The 22,444-nt window shown below is 42.1% G+C and overlaps 1 protein-coding gene across 7 annotated transcripts in view; it reads left to right on the forward strand.

Moving 5' to 3' along the window:
* The first annotated feature begins 15,427 nt into the window (after positions 1–15,427).
* Positions 15,428–22,444, forward strand: part of LOC137017929 (caskin-2) — a 76,902-nt gene continuing 69,885 nt past the window's right edge. For 6 of the 7 annotated variants that reach the window (XM_067382707.1, XM_067382708.1, XM_067382712.1 and 3 more), the window contains exons 1-2: positions 15,428–15,694; positions 21,263–21,811. In XM_067382707.1, coding sequence (XP_067238808.1) covers positions 21,718–21,811 — 94 coding nt within the window. In that variant the 5' untranslated portion in view covers positions 15,428–15,694; positions 21,263–21,717. Of the gene's footprint in view, positions 15,695–21,262; positions 21,812–22,444 lie in introns of those variants that run through there. The other variant, XM_067382711.1, reaches the window with a different exon arrangement.

Here is a 22,444-nt window from a genome sequence, read left to right on the forward strand (position 1 = left end):
GTTCATTCTCGTGTGTTACGCAGCACGTTTGAGCTTCAGCAAGAACCAATGAGGTTCATTCTCATGTGTTACGCAGCACATTTGAGCTTCAGCAAAAACCAATGAGGTTCATTCTCGTGTGTTACGCAGCACGTTTGAGCGTCAGCAAGAACCAATGAGGTTCATTCTCGTGTGTTACGCAGCACACTTGAGCTTCAGCAAGAACGAATGAGGTTCATTCTCGTGTGTTACGCAGCACGTTTGAGCTTCAGCAAGAACCAGTGAGGATCTTTCTCATGTTACGCAGCACGTTTGAGCTTCAGCAAGAACCAGTGAGGTTCATTCTCATGTGTTACGCAGCACGTTTGAGCTTCAGCAAGAACCAATGAGGTTCATTCTCGTGTGTTACGCAGCACGTTTGAGCGTCATCAAGAACCAATGAGGTTCATTCTCGTGTGTTACGCAGCACGTTTGAGCGTCAGCAAGAACCAATGAGGTTCATTCTTGTGTGTTACGCAGCACGTTTGAGCTTCAGCAAGAACCAATGAGGTTCATTCTCATGTGTTACGCAGCACGTTTGAGCTTCCGCAAGAACCAGTTAGGTTCATTCTCATGTGTTACACAGCACGTTTGAGCTTCCGCAAGAACCAGTGAGGTTCATTCTCATGTGTTACGCAGCATGTTTTAGCTTCATCAAGAACCAATGAGGTTCATTCTCGTGTGTTACGCAGCATGTTTTAGCTTCATCAAGAACCAATGAGGTTCATTCTCGTGTGTTAAGCAGCACGTTTGAGCTTCTGCAAGAACCAATGAGGTTCATTCTCGTGTGTTACGCAGCATGTTTTAGCTTCATCAAGAACCAATGAGGTTCATTCTCGTGTGTTACACAGCACGTTTGAGCTTCCGCAAGAACCAGTGAGGTTCATTATCATGTGTTACGCAGCACGTTTGAGCTTCAGCAAGAACCAATGAGGTTCATTTCTCGTGTGATGCACAGCATGTTTTAGCTTCATCAAGAACCAATGAGGTTCATTCTTGTGTGTTACGCAGCACGTTTGAGCTTCAGCAAGAACCAATGAGGTTCATTCTCATGTGTTACACAGCACGTTTGAGCTTCTGCAAGAACCAGTGAGGTTCATTCTCATGTGTTACGCAGCACGTTTGAGCTTCAGCAAGAACCAATGAGGTTCATTCTCATGTGTTACACAGCACGTTTGAGCTTCAGCAAGAACCAGTGAGGTTCATTCTCGTGTGTTACGCAGCACGTTTGAGCTTCTGCAAGAACCAGTGAGGTTCATTCTCATGTGTTACGCAGCACGTTTGAGCTTCAGCAAGAACCAATGAGGTTCATTCTCATGTGTTACGCAGCACGTTTGAGCTTCAGCAAGAACCAATGAGGTTCATTCTCGTGCGTTACGCAGCACGTTTGAGCTTCATCAAGAACCAATGAGGTTCATTCTCATGTGTTACGCAGCACGTTTGAGCTTCAGCAAGAACCAATGAGGTTCATTCTTGTGTGTTACGCAGCACGTTTGAGCTTCAGCAAGAACCAGTGAGGTTCATTCTCGTGTGTTACGCAGCACGTTTGAGCTTCAGCAAGAACCAATGAGGTTCATTCTCATGTGTTACGCAGCACGTTTGAGCTTCAGCAAGAACCAATGAGGTTCATTCTCATGTGTTACGCAGCACGTTTGAGCTTCAGCAAGAACCAATGAGGTTCATTCTCATGTGTTACGCAGCACGTTTGAGCTTCAGCAAGAACCAGTGAGGTTCATTCTCATGTGTTACGCAGCACGTTTGAGCTTCAGCAAGAACCAGTGAGGTTCATTCTCGTGTGTTACGCAGCACGTTTGAGCTTCAGCAAGAACCAATGAGGTTCATTCTCATGTGTTACGCAGCACGTTTGAGCTTCAGCAAGAACCAGTGAGGTTCATTCTCGTGTGTTACACAGCTCGTTTGAGCTTCATCAAGAACCAGTGAGGTTCATTCTTGTGTGTTACGCAGCACGTTTGAGCTTCATCAAGAACCAGTGAGGTTCATTCTTGTGTGTTACGCAGCACGTTTGAGCTTCATCAAGAACCAGTGAGGTTCATTCTCGTGTGTTACGCAGCACGTTTGAGCTTCAGCAAGAACCAATGAGGTTCATTCTCATGTGTTACGCAGCACGTTTGAGCTTCAGCAAGAACCAATGAGGTTCATTCTTGTGTGTTACGCAGCACGTTTGAGCTTCAGCAAGAACCAATGAGGTTCATTCTCATGTGTTACGCAGCACGTTTGAGCTTCCGCAAGAACCAGTTAGGTTCATTCTCATGTGTTACACAGCACGTTTGAGCTTCCGCAAGAACCAGTGAGGTTCATTCTCATGTGTTACGCAGCATGTTTTAGCTTCATCAAGAACCAATGAGGTTCATTCTCGTGTGTTACGCAGCATGTTTTAGCTTCATCAAGAACCAATGAGGTTCATTCTCGTGTGTTAAGCAGCACGTTTGAGCTTCTGCAAGAACCAATGAGGTTCATTCTCGTGTGTTACGCAGCATGTTTTAGCTTCATCAAGAACCAATGAGGTTCATTCTCGTGTGTTACACAGCACGTTTGAGCTTCCGCAAGAACCAGTGAGGTTCATTATCATGTGTTACGCAGCACGTTTGAGCTTCAGCAAGAACCAATGAGGTTCATTCTCGTGTGATGCACAGCATGTTTTAGCTTCATCAAGAACCAATGAGGTTCATTCTTGTGTGTTACGCAGCACGTTTGAGCTTCAGCAAGAACCAATGAGGTTCATTCTCATGTGTTACACAGCACGTTTGAGCTTCTGCAAGAACCAGTGAGGTTCATTCTCATGTGTTACGCAGCACGTTTGAGCTTCAGCAAGAACCAATGAGGTTCATTCTCATGTGTTACACAGCACGTTTGAGCTTCAGCAAGAACCAGTGAGGTTCATTCTCGTGTGTTACGCAGCACGTTTGAGCTTCTGCAAGAACCAGTGAGGTTCATTCTCATGTGTTACGCAGCACGTTTGAGCTTCAGCAAGAACCAATGAGGTTCATTCTCATGTGTTACGCAGCACGTTTGAGCTTCAGCAAGAACCAATGAGGTTCATTCTCGTGCGTTACGCAGCACGTTTGAGCTTCATCAAGAACCAATGAGGTTCATTCTCATGCGTTACGCAGCACGTTTGAGCTTCAGCAAGAACCAATGAGGTTCATTCTTGTGTGTTACGCAGCACGTTTAAGCTTCAGCAAGAACCAGTGAGGTTCATTGTCGTGTGTTACGCAGCACGTTTGAGCTTCAGCAAGAACCAATGAGGTTCATTCTCATGTGTTACGCAGCACGTTTGAGCTTCAGCAAGAACCAATGAGGTTCATTCTCATGTGTTACGCAGCACGTTTGAGCTTCAGCAAGAACCAATGAGGTTCATTCTCATGTGTTACGCAGCACATTTGAGCTTCAGCAAGAACCAGTGAGGTTCATTCTCATGTGTTACGCAGCACGTTTGAGTTTCAGCAAGAACCAGTGAGGTTCATTCTCGTGTGTTACGCAGCACGTTTGAGCTTCAGCAAGAACCAATGAGGTTCATTCTCATGTGTTACGCAGCACGTTTGAGCTTCAGCAAGAACCAGTGAGGTTCATTCTCGTGTGTTACACAGCTCGTTTGAGCTTCATCAAGAACCAGTGAGGTTCATTCTTGTGTGTTACGCAGCACGTTTGAGCTTCATCAAGAACCAGTGAGGTTCATTCTTGTGTGTTACGCAGCACGTTTGAGCTTCATCAAGAACCAGTGAGGTTCATTCTCGTGTGTTACGCAGCACGTTTGAGCTTCAGCAAGAACCAATGAGGTTCATTCTCATGTGTTACGCAGCACGTTTGAGCTTCAGCAAGAACCAGTGAGGTTTATTCTCATGTGTTACGCAGCACGTTTGAGCTTCTGCAAGAACCAGTGAGGTTCATTCTCATGTGTTACACAGCACGTTTGAGCTTCAGCAAGAACCAATGAGGTTCATTCTCATGTGTTACACAGCACGTTTGAGCTTCAGCAAGAACCAGTGAGGTTCATTCTCGTGTGTTATGCAGCACGTTTGAGCTTCCACAAGAACCAGTGAGGTTAATTCTCATTTGTTACGCAGCATGTTTGAGCTTCCGCAAGAACCAGTGAGGTTCATTCTCATGTGTTACACAGCACGTTTGAGCTTCAGCAAGAACCAATGAGGTTCATTCTCATGTGTTACACAGCACGTTTGAGCTTCATCAAGAACCAATGAGGTTCATTCTCATGTGTTACGCAGCACGTTTGAGCGTCATCAAGAACCAATGAGGTTCATTCTCGTGTGTTACGCAGCACGTTTGAGCGTCAGCAAGAACCAATGAGGTTCATTCTTGTGTGTTACGCAGCACGTTTGAGCTTCAGCAAGAACCAATGAGGTTCATTCTCGTGTGTTACGCAGCACGTTTGAGCGTCATAAAGAACCAATGAGGTTCATTCTCGTGTGTTACGCAGCACGTTTGAGCGTCAGCAAGAACCAATGAGGTTCATTCTCGTGTGTTACGCAGCACATTTGAGCTTCAGCAAGAACCAATGAGGTTCATTCTCGTGTGTTACGCAGCACGTTTGAGCGTCATCAAGAACCAATGAGGTTCATTCTCGTGTGTTAAACAGCACGTTTGAGCTTCAGCAAGAACCAATGAGGTTCATTCTCGTGCGTTACGCAGCACGTTTGAGCTTCATCAAGAACCAATGAGGTTCATTCTCATGTGTTACGCAGCACGTTTAAGCTTCAGCAAGAACCAGTGAGGTTCATTCTCGTGTGTTACGCAGCACGTTTGAGCTTCAGCAAGAACCAATGAGGTTCATTCTCTCATGTGTTACGCAGCACGTTTGAGCTTCAGCAAGAACCAATGAAGTTCATTCTCATGTGTTACGCAGCACGTTTGAGCTTCAGCAAGAACCAATGAGGTTCATTCTCATGTGTTACGCAGAACATTTGAGCTTCAGCAAGAACCAGTGAGGTTCATTCTCATGTGTTACGCAGCACGTTTGAGTTTCAGCAAGAACCAGTGATGTTCATTCTCGTGTGTTACGCAGCACGTTTGAGCTTCAGCAAGAACCAATGAGGTTCATTCTTGTGTGTTACACAGCACGTTTGAGCTTCAGCAAGAACCAATGAGGTTCATTCTCATGTGTTACGCAGCACGTTTGAGCTTCAGCAAGAACCAGTGAGGTTCATTCTCGTGTGTTACACAGCTCGTTTGAGCTTCATCAAGAACCAGTGAGGTTCATTCTTGTGTGTTACGCAGCACGTTTGAGCTTCATCAAGAACCAGTGAGGTTCATTCTCATGTGTTACGCAGCTCGTTTGAGCTTCATCAAGAACCAGTGAGGTTCATTCTCATGTGTTACGCAGCACGTTTGAGCTTCAGCAAGAACCAATGAGGTTCATTCTCATGTGTTACACAGCACGTTTGAGCTTCCGCAAGAACCAATAAAGTTCATTCTCGTGTGATGCGCAGCATGTTTTAGCTTCATCAAGAACCAATGAGGTTCATTCTCGTGTGTTACGCAGCACGTTTGAGCTTCAGCAAGAACCAATGAGGTTCATTCTCGTGTGTTAAGCAGCACGTTTGAGCTTCAGCAAGAACCAGTGAGGTTCATTCTCGTGTGTTAAGCAGCACGTTTGAGCTTCAGCAAGAACCAATAAGGTTCATTCTCATGTGTTACGCAGCACGTTTGAGCTTCAGCAAGAACCAATGAGGTTCATTCTCGTGTTACGCAGCACGTTTGAGCTTCAGCAAGAACCAATGAGGTTCATTCTCATGTGTTATGCAGCACGTTTGAGCTTCAGCAAGAACCAATGAGGTTCATTCTTGTGTGATGCGCAGCACGTTTGAGCTTCAGCAAGAACCAATGCGGTTCAGTCTCGTGTGTTACGCAGCACGTTTGAGCTTCAGCAAGAACCAGTGAGGTTCATTCTCGTGTGTTACGCAGCACGTTTGAGCTTCAGCAAGAACCAATGAGGTTCATTCTCGTGTGTTATGCAGCACATTTGAGCTTCAGCAAGAACCAATAAGGTTCATTCTCATGTGTTACGCAGCACGTTTGAGCTTCAGCAAGAACCAATAAAGTTCATTCTCGTGTGTTACGCAGCACGTTTGAGCTTCAGCAAGAACCAATAAGGTTCATTCTCGTGTGTTACGCAGCACGTTTGAGCTTCAGCAAGAACCAATGAAGTTCATTCTCGTGTGTTACACAGCTCGTTTGAGCTTCATCAACAACCAATGAAGTTCCTTCTCGTGTGTTACACAGCTCGTTTGAGCTTCATCAAGAACCAATGAAGTTCATTCTCGTGTGTTACACAGCTCGTTTGAGCTTCATCAACAACCAATGAAGTTCCTTCTCGTGTGTTACACAGCTCGTTTGAGCTTCATCAAGAACCAATGAGGTTCATTCTTGTGTGTTACGCAGCACATTTGAGCTTCATCAAGAACCAGTGAGGTTCATTCTCGTGTGGTACGCAGCACGTTTGAGCGTCATCAAGAACCAATGGGGTTCATTCTCGTGTGTTACGCAGCACATTTGAGCTTCAGCAAGAACCAATGAGGTTCATTCTTGTGTGTTACGCAGCACATTTGAGCTTCATCAAGAACCAATGAGGTTCATTCTCATGTGTTAAGCAGCACGTTTGAGCTTCAGCAAGAACCAGTGAGGTTCATTCTCGTGTGTTACACAGCACGTTTGAGCTTCAGCAAGAACCAATAAGGTTCATTCTCATGTGTTACGCAGCACGTTTGAGCTTCAGCAAGAACCAATGAGGTTCATTCTAGTGTTACGCAGCACGTTTGAGCTTCAGCAAGAACCAATGAGGTTCATTCTTGTGTGATGCGCAGCACGTTTGAGCTTCAGCAAGAAACATATGCGGTTCAGTCTCGTGTGTTACGCAGCACGTTTGAGCGTCAGCAAGAACCAATGAGGTTCATTCTCGTGTGTTACGCAGCACGTTTGAGCTTCAGCAAGAACCAATGAGGTTCATTCTCGTGTGTTATGCAGCACATTTGAGCTTCAGCAAGAACCAATAAGGTTCATTCTCATGTGTTACGCGGCACGTTTGAGCTTCAGCAAGAACCAATGAAGTTCATTCTCGTGTGTTACACAGCTCGTTTGAGCTTCATCAACAACCAATGAAGTTCCTTCTCATGTGTTACACAGCTCGTTTGAGCTTCATCAAGAACCAATGAGGTTCATTCTTATGTGTTACACAGCTCGTTTGAGCTTCATCAACAACCAATGAAGTTCCTTCTCGTGTGTTACACAGTTCGTTTGAGCTTCATCAAGAACCAATGAGGTTCATTCTTGTGTGTTACGCAGCACATTTGAGCTACAGCAAGAACCAATGAGGTTCATTCTCGTGTGATGCGCAGCATGTTTGAGCTTCATCAAGAACCAATGAGGTTCATTCTCGTGTGTTACGCAGCACGTTTGAGCTTCAGCAAGAACCAATGAGGTTCATTCTCGTGTGTTAAGCAGCACGTTTGAGCTTCAGCAAGAACCAGTGAGGTTCATTCTCTTGTGTTACACAGCACGTTTGAGCTTCAGCAAGAACCAATGAGGTTCATTCTCGTGTTACGCAGCACGTTTGAGCTTCAGCAAGAACCAATGAGGTTCATTCTCATGTGTTACGCAGCACGTTTGAGCTTCAGCAAGAACCAATGAGGTTCATTCTTGTGTTACGCAGCACGTTTGAGCTTCAGCAAGAACCAATGAAGTTCATTCTCGTGTGTTACACAGCTCGTTTGAGCTTCATCAACAACCAATGAAGTTCCTTCTCATGTGTTACACAGCTCGTTTGAGCTTCATCAAGAACCAATGAGGTTCATTCTTGTGTGTTACGCAGCACATTTGAGCTTCATCAAGAACCAATGAGGTTCATTCTCTTGTGCAGCACGTTTGAGCTTCAGCAAGAACCAATGAGGTTCATTCTCGTGTGATGCGCAGCATGTTTTAGCTTCATCAAGAACCAATGAGGTTCATTCTCGTGTGTTACGCAGCACGTTTGAGCTTCAGCAAGAACCAATGAGGTTCATTCTCATGTGTTACGCAGCACGTTTGAGCTTCAGCAAGAACCAATGAGGTTCATTCTTGTGTGATGCGCAGCACGTTTGAGCTTCAGCAAGAACCAATGCGGTTCAGTCTCGTGTGTTACGCAGCACGTTTGAGCGTCATCAAGAACCAATGAGGTTCATTCTCGTGTGTTACGCAGCACATTTGAGCTTCAGCAAGAACCAATAAGGTTCATTCTCATGTGTTACGCAGCACGTTTGAGCTTCAGCAAGAACCAATAAGGTTCATTCTCGTGTGTTACGCAGCACGTTTGAGCTTCAGCAAGAACCAATGAAGTTCATTCTCGTGTGTTACACAGCTCGTTTGAGCTTCATCAACAACCAATGAAGTTCCTTCTCGTGTGTTACACAGCTCGTTTGAGCTTCATCAAGAACCAATGAAGTTCATTCTCGTGTGTTACACAGCTCGTTTGAGCTTCATCAACAACCAATGAAGTTCCTTCTCGTGTGTTACACAGTTCGTTTGAGCTTCATCAAGAACCAATGAGGTTCATTCTTGTGTGTTACGCAGCACATTTGAGCTACAGCAAGAACCAATGAGGTTCATTCTCGTGTGATGCGCAGCATGTTTGAGCTTCATCAAGAACCAATGAGGTTCATTCTCGTGTGTTACGCAGCACGTTTGAGCTTCAGCAAGAACCAATGAGGTTCATTCTCGTGTGTTAAGCAGCACGTTTGAGCTTCAGCAAGAACCAGTGAGGTTCATTCTCTTGTGTTACACAGCACGTTTGAGCTTCAGCAAGAACCAATGAGGTTCATTCTCGTGTTACGCAGCACGTTTGAGCTTCAGCAAGAACCAATGAGGTTCATTCTCATGTGTTACGCAGCACGTTTGAGCTTCAGCAAGAACCAATGAGGTTCATTCTTGTGTGTTACGCAGCACGTTTGAGCTTCAGCAAGAACCAATGAGGTTCATTCTCGTGTGTTAAGCAGCACGTTTGAGCTTCAGCAAGAACCAATGAGGTTCATTCTCATGTGTTACGCAGCACGTTTGAGCTTCAGCAAGAACCAATGCGGTTCATTCTCGTGTGTTACGCAGCACGTTTGAGCTTCAGCAAGAACCAATGCGGTTCATTCTCGTGTGTTACGCAGCACGTTTGAGCTTCAGCAAGAACCAATAAGGTTCATTCTCGTGTGTTACGCAGCACGTTTGAGCTTCAGCACGAACCAATGAGGTTCATTCTCGTGTTACGCAGCACGTTTGAGCTTCAGCAAGAACCAATGAGGTTCATTCTCATGTGTTACGCAGCACGTTTGAGCTTCAGCAAGAACCAATGAGGTTCATTCTCATGTGTTACGCAGCACGTTTGAGCTTCAGCAAGAACCAATGAGGTTCATTCTCGTGTTACGCAGCACGTTTGAGCTTTAGCAAGAACCAATGAGGTTCATTCTCATGTGTTACGCAGCACGTTTGAGCTTCAGCAAGAACCAATGCGGTTCAGTCTCGTGTGTTACGCAGCACGTTTGAGCGTCATCAAGAACCAATGAGGTTCATTCTCGTGTGTTATGCAGCTCGTTTGAGCTTCATCAAGAACCAGTGAGGTTCATTCTTGTGTGTTACGCAGCACGTTTGAGCTTCATCAAGAACCAATGAAGTTCATTCTCGTGTGTTACACAGCTCGTTTGAGCTTCATCAACAACCAATGAAGTTCCTTCTCGTGTGTTACACAGTTCGTTTGAGCTTCATCAAGAACCAATGAGGTTCATTCTTGTGTGTTACGCAGCACATTTGAGCTTCATCAAGAACCAATGAGGTTCATTCTCTTGTGCAGCACGTTTGAGCTACAGCAAGAACCAATGAGGTTCATTCTCGTGTGATGCGCAGCATGTTTGAGCTTCATCAAGAACCAATGAGGTTCATTCTCGTGTGTTACGCAGCACGTTTGAGCTTCAGCAAGAACCAATGAGGTTCATTCTCGTGTGTTAAGCAGCACGTTTGAGCTTCAGCAAGAACCAGTGAGGTTCATTCTCTTGTGTTACACAGCACGTTTGAGCTTCAGCAAGAACCAATGAGGTTCATTCTCATGTGTTACGCAGCACGTTTGAGCTTCAGCGAGAACCAATGAGGTTCATTCTCATGTGTTACGCAGCACGTTTGAGCTTCAGCAAGAACCAATGAGGTTCATTCTCGTGTTACGCAGCACGTTTGAGCTTTAGCAAGAACCAATGAGGTTCATTCTCATGTGTTACGCAGCACGTTTGAGCTTCAGCAAGAACCAATACGGTTCAGTCTCGTGTGTTACGCAGCACGTTTGAGCGTCATCAAGAACCAATGAGGTTCATTCTCGTGTGTTATGCAGCACATTTGAGCTTCAGCAAGAACCAATAAGGTTCATTCTCATGTGTTACGCAGCACGTTTGAGCTTCAGCAAGAACCAATGAGGTTCATTCTCATGTGTTACGCAGCACGTTTGAGCTTCAGCAAGAACCAATGAGGTTCATTCTCATGTGTTACGCAGCACGTTTGAGCTTCAGCAAGAACCAATGAGGTTCATTCTCGTGTTACGCAGCACGTTTGAGCTTTAGCAAGAACCAATGAGGTTCATTCTCATGTGTTACGCAGCACGTTTGAGCTTCAGCAAGAACCAATGCGGTTCAGTCTCGTGTGTTACGCAGCACGTTTGAGCGTCATCAAGAACCAATGAGGTTCATTCTCGTGTGTTACGCAGCTCGTTTGAGCTTCATCAAGAACCAGTGAGGTTCATTCTTGTGTGTTACGCAGCACGTTTGAGCTTCATCAAGAACCAATGAAGTTCATTCTCGTGTGTTACACAGCTCGTTTGAGCTTCATCAACAACCAATGAAGTTCCTTCTCGTGTGTTACACAGTTCGTTTGAGCTTCATCAAGAACCAATGAGGTTCATTCTTGTGTGTTACGCAGCACATTTGAGCTTCATCAAGAACCAATGAGGTTCATTCTCTTGTGCAGCACGTTTGAGCTACAGCAAGAACCAATGAGGTTCATTCTCGTGTGATGCGCAGCATGTTTGAGCTTCATCAAGAACCAATGAGGTTCATTCTCGTGTGTTACGCAGCACGTTTGAGCTTCAGCAAGAACCAATGAGGTTCATTCTCGTGTGTTAAGCAGCACGTTTGAGCTTCAGCAAGAACCAGTGAGGTTCATTCTCTTGTGTTACACAGCACGTTTGAGCTTCAGCAAGAACCAATGAGGTTCATTCTCGTGTTACGCAGCACGTTTGAGCTTCAGCAAGAACCAATGAGGTTCATTCTCATGTGTTACGCAGCACGTTTGAGCTTCAGCAAGAACCAATGAGGTTCATTCTTGTGTGTTACGCAGCACGTTTGAGCTTCAGCAAGAACCAATGAGGTTCATTCTCGTGTGTTAAGCAGCACGTTTGAGCTTCAGCAAGAACCAATGAGGTTCATTCTCATGTGTTACGCAGCACGTTTGAGCTTCAGCAAGAACCAATGCGGTTCATTCTCGTGTGTTACGCAGCACGTTTGAGCTTCAGCAAGAACCAATGCGGTTCATTCTCGTGTGTTACGCAGCACGTTTGAGCTTCAGCAAGAACCAATGCGGTTCATTCTCGTGTGTTACGCAGCACGTTTGAGCTTCAGCAAGAACCAATGAGGTTCATTCTCGTGTTACGCAGCACGTTTGAGCTTCAGCAAGAACCAATGAGGTTCATTCTCATGTGTTACGCAGCACGTTTGAGCTTCAGCGAGAACCAATGAGGTTCATTCTCATGTGTTACGCAGCACGTTTGAGCTTCAGCAAGAACCAATGAGGTTCATTCTCGTGTTACGCAGCACGTTTGAGCTTTAGCAAGAACCAATGAGGTTCATTCTCATGTGTTACGCAGCACGTTTGAGCTTCAGCAAGAACCAATACGGTTCAGTCTCGTGTGTTACGCAGCACGTTTGAGCGTCATCAAGAACCAATGAGGTTCATTCTCGTGTGTTATGCAGCACATTTGAGCTTCAGCAAGAACCAATAAGGTTCATTCTCATGTGTTACGCAGCACGTTTGAGCTTCAGCAAGAACCAATAAGGTTCATTCTCGTGTGTTACGCAGCACGTTTGAGCTTCAGCAAGAACCAATGAAGTTCATTCTCGTGTGTTACACAGCTCGTTTGAGCTTCATCAACAACCAATGAAGTTCATTCTCGTGTGTTACACAGCTCGTTTGAGCTTCATCAAGAACCAATGAGGTTCATTCTCGTGTGTTACACAGCACGTTTGAGCTTCAGCAAGAACCAGTGAGGTTCATTCTCGTGTGTTACACAGCACGTTTGAGCTTCAGCAAGAACCAATGATGTTCATTCTCATGTGTTACGCAGCACGTTTGAGCCTCAGCAAGAACCAATGCGGTTCAGTCTCGTGTGTTACACAGCTCGTTTGAGCTTCATCAACAACCAATGAAGTTCCTTCTCGTGTGTTACACAGCTCGTTTGAGCTTCATCAAGAACCAATGAGGTTCATTGTCGTGTGTTACACAGCTCGTTTGAGCTTCATCAAGAACCAATGAGGTTCATTGTCGTGTGTTAAGCAGCACGTTTGAGCTTCAGCAAGAACCAGTGAGGTTCATTCTCGTGTGTTACACAGCACGTTTGAGCTTCAGCAAGAACCAATGATGTTCATTCTCATGTGTTACACAGCACGTTTGAGCTTCAGCAAGAACCAATGCGGTTCATTCTCGTGTGTTACGCAGCACGTTTGAGCTTCAGCAAGAACCAATGCGGTTCATTCTCGTGTGTTACGCAGCACGTTTGAGCTTCAGCAAGAACCAATGCGGTTCATTCTCGTGTGTTACGCAGCACGTTTGAGCTTCAGCAAGAACCAATGAGGTTCATTCTCGTGTTACGCAGCACGTTTGAGCTTCAGCAAGAACCAATGAGGTTCATTCTCATGTGTTACGCAGCACGTTTGAGCTTCAGCGAGAACCAATGAGGTTCATTCTCATGTGTTACGCAGCACGTTTGAGCTTCAGCAAGAACCAATGAGGTTCATTCTCGTGTTACGCAGCACGTTTGAGCTTTAGCAAGAACCAATGAGGTTCATTCTCATGTGTTACGCAGCACGTTTGAGCTTCAGCAAGAACCAATACGGTTCAGTCTCGTGTGTTACGCAGCACGTTTGAGCGTCATCAAGAACCAATGAGGTTCATTCTCGTGTGTTATGCAGCACATTTGAGCTTCAGCAAGAACCAATAAGGTTCATTCTCATGTGTTACGCAGCACGTTTGAGCTTCAGCAAGAACCAATAAGGTTCATTCTCGTGTGTTACGCAGCACGTTTGAGCTTCAGCAAGAACCAATGAAGTTCATTCTCGTGTGTTACACAGCTCGTTTGAGCTTCATCAACAACCAATGAAGTTCATTCTCGTGTGTTACACAGCTCGTTTGAGCTTCATCAAGAACCAATGAGGTTCATTCTCGTGTGTTACGCAGCACGTTTGAGCTTCAGCAAGAACCAGTGAGGTTCATTCTCGTGTGTTACACAGCACGTTTGAGCTTCAGCAAGAACCAATGATGTTCATTCTCATGTGTTACGCAGCACGTTTGAGCTTCAGCAAGAACCAATGCGGTTCAGTCTCGTGTGTTACACAGCTCGTTTGAGCTTCATCAACAACCAATGAAGTTCCTTCTCGTGTGTTACACAGCTCGTTTGAGCTTCATCAAGAACCAATGAGGTTCATTGTCGTGTGTTACACAGCTCGTTTGAGCTTCATCAAGAACCAATGAGGTTCATTGTCGTGTGTTAAGCAGCACGTTTGAGCTTCAGCAAGTACCAGTGAGGTTCATTCTCGTGTGTTACACAGCACGTTTGAGCTTCAGCAAGAACCAATGATGTTCATTCTCATGTGTTACACAGCTCGTTTGAGCTTCATCAAGAACCAATGAAGTTCATTCTCGTGTGTTACACAGCTCGTTTGAGCTTCATCAACAACCAATGAAGTTCCTTCTCGTGTGTTACACAGCTCGTTTGAGCTTCATCAAGAACCAATGAGGTTCATTGTCGTGTGTTAAGCAGCACGTTTGAGCTTCAGCAAGAACCAGTGAGGTTCATTCTCGTGTGTTACACAGCACGTTTGAGCTTCAGCAAGAACCAATGATGTTCATTCTCATGTGTTACGCAGCACGTTTGAGCTTCAGCAAGAACCAATGCGGTTCAGTCTCGTGTGTTACGCAGCACGTTTGAGCTTCAGCAAGAACCAATGAGGTTCATTCTCGTGTGTTATGCAGCACATTTGAGCTTCATCAAGAACCAATGAAGTTCATTCTCGTGTGTTACACAGCTCGTTTGAGCTTCATCAAGAACCAATGAAGTTCATTCTCGTGTGTTACACAGCTCGTTTGAGCTTCATCAAGAACCAATGAGGTTCATTCTTGTGTGTTACACAGCACATTTGAGCTTCATCAAGAACCAATGAGGTTCATTCTCGTGTGTTACGCAGCACATTTGAGCTTCATCAAGAACCAATGAAGTTCATTCTCGTGTGTTACAAAGCTCGTTTGAGCTTCATCAAGAACCAATGAGGTTCATTCTCGTGTGTTACACAGCTCGTTTGAGCTTCATCAAGAACCAATGAGGTTCATTCTTGTGTGTTACGCAGCACATTTGAGCTTCATCAAGAACCAATGAGGTTCATTCTCGTGTGTTACACAGCACGTTTGAGCTTCCGCAAGAACCAGTCAGGTTCATTCTCGTGTGTTACGTGCACATTCAGGCTTCTTCAAGAGGTTTGTTCTTCTCAAGCAGCTTCAAATGGAGCTTCTGTTGTTCGCTGATCAATGTTTATATTTGAATAAAAGCCCAAATTCAATCTGTTCATATAAAGTGATCGTGTCTCTTCAGAAAATTTGGACTAACCATGAGTGGAGTGACATAAGAGTAAATGATGACAGAATTTCTGTAAGAAAACCCCCAATAATTTCATGTCTCCTTTAGATTTTCGAAAGAAATCTCAATAATGTCCCAAACCATGCTCACATTTGCCAGAATACCAACGTCTGAATCAAATTGAATATCTCAATATGAACACTTGTATCAAATTCTCCCAAAAACAAATGATATGATTCTGAGCTGTTCTAACAAATTTTATAGCTCTGTTTTAAAGCTCTGTACTTGTATGTATAATACATATTGAGTCATATTTGAGTTTTTAAATAATAGAACTGTTTCGCGAATAGGCTACATCACATAAGATGAAGCTGAAGGAGCTCCGCTGAGTGGCGTCTGGCGGCAGAGCAGCGAATGGGTCCCAGAGGGCGGCAGAGCGGCACAGCTGCTCCGGAGCGGGCGGCAGGGAAGCGCTGCTCCCTCCCACTGGGAGGAGGGCCGACCCGCACTGGAGCTGCTCTGTCGCTCGACTCCACTCACAGTGCTGGATCTCTCAAAACACGCACATGCAAATCTTGCCGACGTTCAGTTTGGAGAAAATACTGGCGAGAAAATAACTTATTAAAGATTCGAGCGCGAGTAGCAGAAGTCAGGGTTGTTCACACTTATAGTAAAGTGTGTTTTTCGGCAAAGAGTTGACTAAAGGTGACTTTGGGTTGGTTGTTGTTGAAGTGTCTGGACTGGAGAGAGCCACTGATCCTGAACCCGCTGTTATGGCACCAAAATGAATACACTAATCTAATGGTAAGTGTGTTCAATATAATTAATGGATAAGTGTTGTTTGTGCTAAATAATGGATTAAAGTCCTGCAATAGTGTAAAAACAAGTTGTATTTTTGTTAGTTTGTGTTTAAATCGATAGTTGTCGCGTTACTAGATGTGACATTTCTCCGAATTATCGTTTCATTCTGTTTTTCTCAAACTAAATCACCGTAGAGTTTCCGAGAAAATACAATGTTTATTGTTTTTGTTGTAAAGTAGTAATACAGTGTAAGAGGCTTATGGTTATTTATTTATTTATTTTCATGACAGCAGCGGCTAATAACGCTACCAACTTACCTTCCAGTTCAGCTGTAGTAACTAAAACTGGTATTTTGGCGCACACTATGGTTACCATGGTGATTTTATTTGTTAGCCAAAGTTTGCCAAACATATAGGCTACACTATATTACTATAAGATGTTATCAACTATATTACAGTGTGCTATTAGACGTAGTAACTTCAACTAGCAGCAGCTAGTTTTGCATGATTTATGGTTGTGTTATAAAGAAATTTGTCATGTCATTGTTTGTTTATTTTGGCACACATGCGATGTCTGTGCTCAGAGATCTTCTGTACGGATTGAAGGGGTTGTGCAGTAAACATCTAGGCTGGTAACCTAAAGAATATAGCTCTAAACCCCTCAAGAGCTGATCCAGGACCATTGTGTCCTTCATCAACCTCAGGTTACTTCAGTACTGAAGCTGTAGGCCTAGGTGTTCAGAGATATCTGTTCAGTGGGGCTGTGGGGGTTGTAAAATAGGGTTGTAAAGGGATGACATTTTCATGGTATGATAACAAGAAAATATCTCGGTTTTCACAATATACAGTAGGCTATTAAACAGTCAATTATTATCATCAGTTAAAATGACTATGAATGAAAACATTTTTTGTTGTTGAACAAATGCTTTATAACAAACTTGAAACGATTATTGATTTTGGATTAGATTAACTTATTTTATCATTAATTGTGTATTAAGTTTTTTTTTTTTTTTTTTTTTTAAGAATTTTAAGAGAAATTAGCCTATATTAAATGTATTTTATTCAGAATTGTTTTTTCTTTTTATGATATAATACAAATGAAGACTTCAGATGCAAAGTGCCGTCTGAAATATTTTTCTAAAATGAGCATTTTTATCAAGCTTGTATGTTTAGGTTCAGTAATTTCACTTTAATGCAATTAATAGGTCATTTTCATTTCCATTAAAGTGAAATAACTGAACATAAACATACAAGCTTGATAAAAATGCTCATTTTAGAAGAAAATTTCAGACGGCACTTAGAGGCTTTTGCATCTGAATTCTTCAGATACATGATCAAAAATAGTGGTAATCAAATGAATGCATAAAACTAACAATTTAATTGTAAATGGATTTCTCAATATTAATGGATACTCATTTTTAAGAACCGATATCGATTCTTAATTCCCAATAATTGATCTATTCGATTAGATCTTTTAATCAAAAAATTGCCAGTATTGTACAATTACGATAGATTATGACAATTCAGTTCAGCACCTTCAGAAATGTAATAAAACTTAAAGCAAAAACATATCTGATGTGTATTCTTCATTCATCATTTTGCAGAAGTAGGATTAAAAGTTCTTGCTGTGTTTTTGTAGAAAAGTTTGCTCTGACCAAAACGATCTGAACGCACTTGACATCGTACTTACCCCGATACATCACGGAGACGTCTATTTGATGTCTGCATTTACATCTGCAAGATGTATTTTTTGAGAGTGTTTTCTCATCTGCAATATGTCTCTAAGATGTTTCCTGTCAGATGTTAGATGTTATGTCCTGAACTAAAGGATTAGTTCACTTCTAAATGAAAATTTAATTCTCCATATTCTTCTCCATATAGTGAACTTCAGTGGGGTTCACCAGGTTGAAGGTCCAAATTGCAGTTTCAGTGCAGCTTCAAAGGGCTCTAAACGATCCCAGGCAAGGAATAAGAGTCTTATCTAGCAAAACGATTGGTCATTTAAAAAATAAATAAAAAAAATGTGCTTTTAAAACCACAATTGCTCGTCTTGCACTGCTCTGCGATGCATCACGCATTACGTTGACGCATTATGCGGTAGGGTGAAAAATGTCACCTATTTTTCTCCTCCAACTTCAAAATCATCTGATATCATTGTTTTACCATTTTTCTCTGGAAAGGCCGTTTGGCTTAATCTTTGCACGTTTGCTTTGTTGACACTGGATCGGTACTTCCGCCTACGTCACGCATGATCTTTGTAATGTGATTACGTCATGCGTGTAAATCGCAGAGCTAGTGCAAGACGAGCATTTGTGGTTAAAAAGTATATAAATGTTTATTTTTTTTAGAAAATGACAGATCGTTTTGACAACACTAGACAAGACTCTTATTCCTCGCTCGTCTGGGATCGTGTAGAGCTCTTTGAAGCTGCATTGAAACTGCAATTTGGACCTTCAAGCCAGTGAACCCCATTGAAGTCCACTATATGGAGAAGAATCCTGGAATGTTTTCCTCAAAAACAGTAATTTCTTTTCGACTGAAGAAAGAAGGACATGAACATCTTGGATGACATGGGGGTGAGTAAATTATCACGAAAGTTTCATTTAGAAGTGAACTAATCCTTTAAGATGTTTTTGATTTGGCATGTAGGGCCTATGAAAAACTGCTTTTTCTGAGATGTTTATCAGATGTTTGTACACAACAGATGTTTTCCAGATGAAGCGCTCTTTAGCAGACATCTTAGAGATGTACCTGTGCTATCTGGGTCCGGCTTTTCTGAAAAGGACTAGAAAGCACCATGATTAATGACCACCTGTCCAGGCAACCCATCGCTTATTTCTTTGCATCTCTAAAATGAATTTGATGGTTTGTAAACATGAGGGCCAGTTGCTAGGCTTGTTCAACTGTGATTCCTGTTTGTGAGTTGTTTTCATCAGTCAAAGCAGTTCGATCTACCTTCACATTCACCTGTCCTGTTCCTCCTCATTTTTTCCCGAAATATGGCTTTCCTCACAGTAAAGAACATCTGTAAACATGCTCATAAAGTTCAATCAAAACGTTATAAATCATAACAGCACTCCACCCTGGCTCAAAAATTCACACATTATCAGGGGTTTGGCAGCAGCATGTAAAGACTATTGGCCCTGAGGGAAACGAAAGAGGACGTGATTATACAGCTATTGAGAGTGGCAGCTTTGCTTTCTCCCTCAGAGAGTTTTGGGTGTGTAGAGAAGGCAAAATCGTGCAGGGTTATGCAATGGAGGAGTGATTATGAGACAGACGTGTGGTGCTCATTTAATGCTCATGCTGTGACCGAGACACCGGGTAGCCTGACCGCTGAATGTGGAGTTGCCATGTGCTGCACTGCATATGGCGGTTATTGTTGTTTTTTCCTTGTACTGACCACACTTACTGTTAAGCTTGTGATTTTATTTATTTTTTTGCTTTGACAGCAAGTATGTTTGGGATGGTATGCTTTCAAGACTTTTTTTAGTTCACATGCTTCATTTGGTGTGTTTAAACGTTTTCTTAAACTACTGGCCTCAGCAGTTTTTTTAAATAGTGGTTTTAAAGCAATTACTACTACTACTGCTGCTCATACTTAGGGTTAGGCATGCAAACGCAGATACAAATGCTTGGCCAACACATTTTAAATGTGCAGGCGCATACTTAAAGGCATACTTAAAAGTCTCACTGGCCATTTGTTACCGTTTTTTGCAAAAATCCCAACTTCTTCTTTCGGATGTCTGTCACACACAACGATTAAAGCTGAATTTTTTTGCTGCACCACATTTACAGCCTGAACTTACATTGCTTTGTGGCTAAAAAGGTCAATTAATCTTATATTTTAAGAGACTTATTGACCTTGACACATAGTCATGCAGAACACTGTAAAAAGTAATACACTATATCTACTCCATAAAATTTTGGCAACAGATTACAAGCAATACTATTAATTAAATTAAACAAATAGAATTATGTTAGAATTAATCAAATAAATTCCTTAAATTTCAACCATTTAAAATGATTAAAATTGAAGTATAATAATTTAAACAACAATATCTGAATAACAGACAGACGTCAAAGTTTAATTAATGAACTTATTTTTTGTTGGCAACATTGAAGACACCTGATGATAACAAGCAGAATCACTGAAGGAAAGAGAAACACAAGAATGAACAGAGGTTATTGATTTTATTGAAAATGTTTGATCAGTGTTTCGTTTAAATGGTAGTTTGACTCTTTGTTTTTTATGTCAGTTTGTGGTTTTTATAATGGTGTTTGCTAATTTTACACATTTTAAATGGTTGACTTTTAAGGAAAATATTTTATTAATTCTAACTCAATTCTTATATGTTGAATTTAATTAATAATATTGTGTATAATCTGTTGCCACAATTTTATTTAGTAGATAGAGCATATTAACTTTGTACAGCAAAGTCTTCTCTGTGATACTTTGATTTGGCAGACAAAAGTTTTTTTTTTTTTCAGATGTTTATAATAATGTAACATCTTTTCTAAGAAGTTATAACAAAACTGCTTCAGATTTTCATTTCAAGAATTTAATCTTTTATGAGATCCACCCTGACATTTTGATTCTGTGCGCCTCAAAACATCAAAATGAATTGCATAAGCATTATGTCATTGACACAAAGACTAGACATATTGGTAGTTGTAGTTAGCTTAAACATATAGTTCACACAAAAATCATATTGTGTAATAATAAAAAAGGTTTTTGTCAATGCAATAAATGCCAATGGACAATGTTATTTTGAACCTCACTGACTTTATTTTTATGGACAAAAAGAGTTCAAAACCACTCTTCAAAAGTTTGGGGTCAATAAGATTAAAAGTTTCTGAAAGAAGTCTCTTCTGCTCACCAAGGCTGCATTTATTTGATGAAAAATACAGAAAAAACTGTAATATTGTGAAATATTATTACAATTTTATATAGCTGTTTTCTATTTGAAAATATTTTAAAATGTAATATATTCCTGTGATCAAAGCTGAATTTTCAGCATCATTACTCCAGTCTTCAGTGTCACATGATCCTTCAGAAATCATTATACTATGCTGATTTGATGCACAAGAAACATTTCTGATTATTATCAATGATGAAAACAGTGCCGCTTCATATCTCTGTTGAAACCATGATAATATTTTTTTTTTCTCGGGATTCTTTGATGAATAGAAAGTTCAAAAGAACAGCATTTGTTTGAAATAATGTGGAAGTCTTTACTGTCATTTTGATTAATTTAATGCATCCTTGCTGAATAAACACAATTTTTGAACAGTAGTCTATCTTCTTTTGTGTTCCACGATAGAAAGTCATACAGGTTTGAAGTGACATGAGGGTCAGTGATGACAGAATTTACATTTTTGGGTGAACTCTTCTTTGTAACCTTTACTTGAGAAAGTCTGAAAGGTGAAAAGAGTCTCTAAGGCTTGCTGTCAGAGCATCATAGTAGGCTTCTGTTCTCAGCACTACTTTCCCCTTCTTGCTGCTTTGCTCGTGCACTGTACTTGGCTGGTGTATTAACAGTACTATTTTTCTTGCCCACTCCTTTTTCAGGTTTTGGTCTGCTGATCCAAACCGTCCAAAACTCCAGACTTCTCAACCTTCTAAACCACAGCATCAACAGGGCCTCTGCGTTCCCAGAATCTGAGCTCCACGCGACCCAAACCAACTCTGAAAACGCTCTGGAAACTTGAGAACGAAAAACCGGAAGGCAATTCATAAGGCAAAATAGATTTTCCATTTCTCCAGCCTTCCACATCCAAAACCAGACAGAGCGCTGAAGTAGACGGGCTGTTGAATTTGATGACGTGATTGTTGGAGAAATACGGATATCTAGTTGCTTGTGGTTCGCTCAGACGTCTGGCTGTCACCTACCCTGACTGAATCAAGCACTACCGAAAGAGAGGATTCTGGGATAGGTTCATGCCGCGGTTGCGCCGCTGTATGGAGGTGTAAGGGAGGAGCAGGACTCTTGTGGGACGCTGGTGGAGTTCTGGCTGGTGGAGATCATGGGAAAAGAGCAGGATCTTCTGCAAGCGGTCAAGAATGGAGATCTAGCTACTACACAGAAACTGCTGGCCAAGGTCAAAGCCAGCAAAAGCAGTGAGTAAAAGTTCATTGCTATACTAACACAGCTTTTAATATTAATGTATTTGCTCTAAAATGGTCTACAATCAATGGACAGATTCTTCGTATGTTTGTCACATTTTCTCCATGAATTGTGAGGGACATTCCTTATGATGGATTTTAAAGAGTAGTTCACCCATTATTCTGAAAATTTTCATCCTTTATTCACCCTCATGTCCATCCAAACCAGTATGACTTCCTTTCTTCCATAAAGAAAAAAGATGTTTAGCATAATATCCATGCTGCTATTCTTTCATACAATGAAAGTAGATGGTGAGCATTCAAGGACCAAAAAATGCAAAACAAAAGTAATCAGTTTTACTTATACACTATTTTCTTAAGCCGTACAATAGCTTCAAGCGAGGAACAGACTGAAATATTTAGGCTACAATGTGCTAAAATTCTCCAGTTTTGTTCCACTGAAGAAATGAGGTCATGCAGGTTTGGAATGATGGTAAGTTAGTTAATGTTGGGTTAACTAACCCTCTAAACATGGTTAAGCATGCTTATTGATGGTTGAAATCATGATAAAATTAGCCACAATATTTACTTAATAAGTATGCAATGTAGGGACTTGAAGAACTTTGAATTGAGTGCAAATCTGTAGCT

This window comes from Chanodichthys erythropterus, chromosome 3, assembly GCF_024489055.1.
Source record: "Chanodichthys erythropterus isolate Z2021 chromosome 3, ASM2448905v1, whole genome shotgun sequence".
Classification (NCBI taxonomy): domain Eukaryota; kingdom Metazoa; phylum Chordata; class Actinopteri; order Cypriniformes; family Xenocyprididae; genus Chanodichthys; species Chanodichthys erythropterus.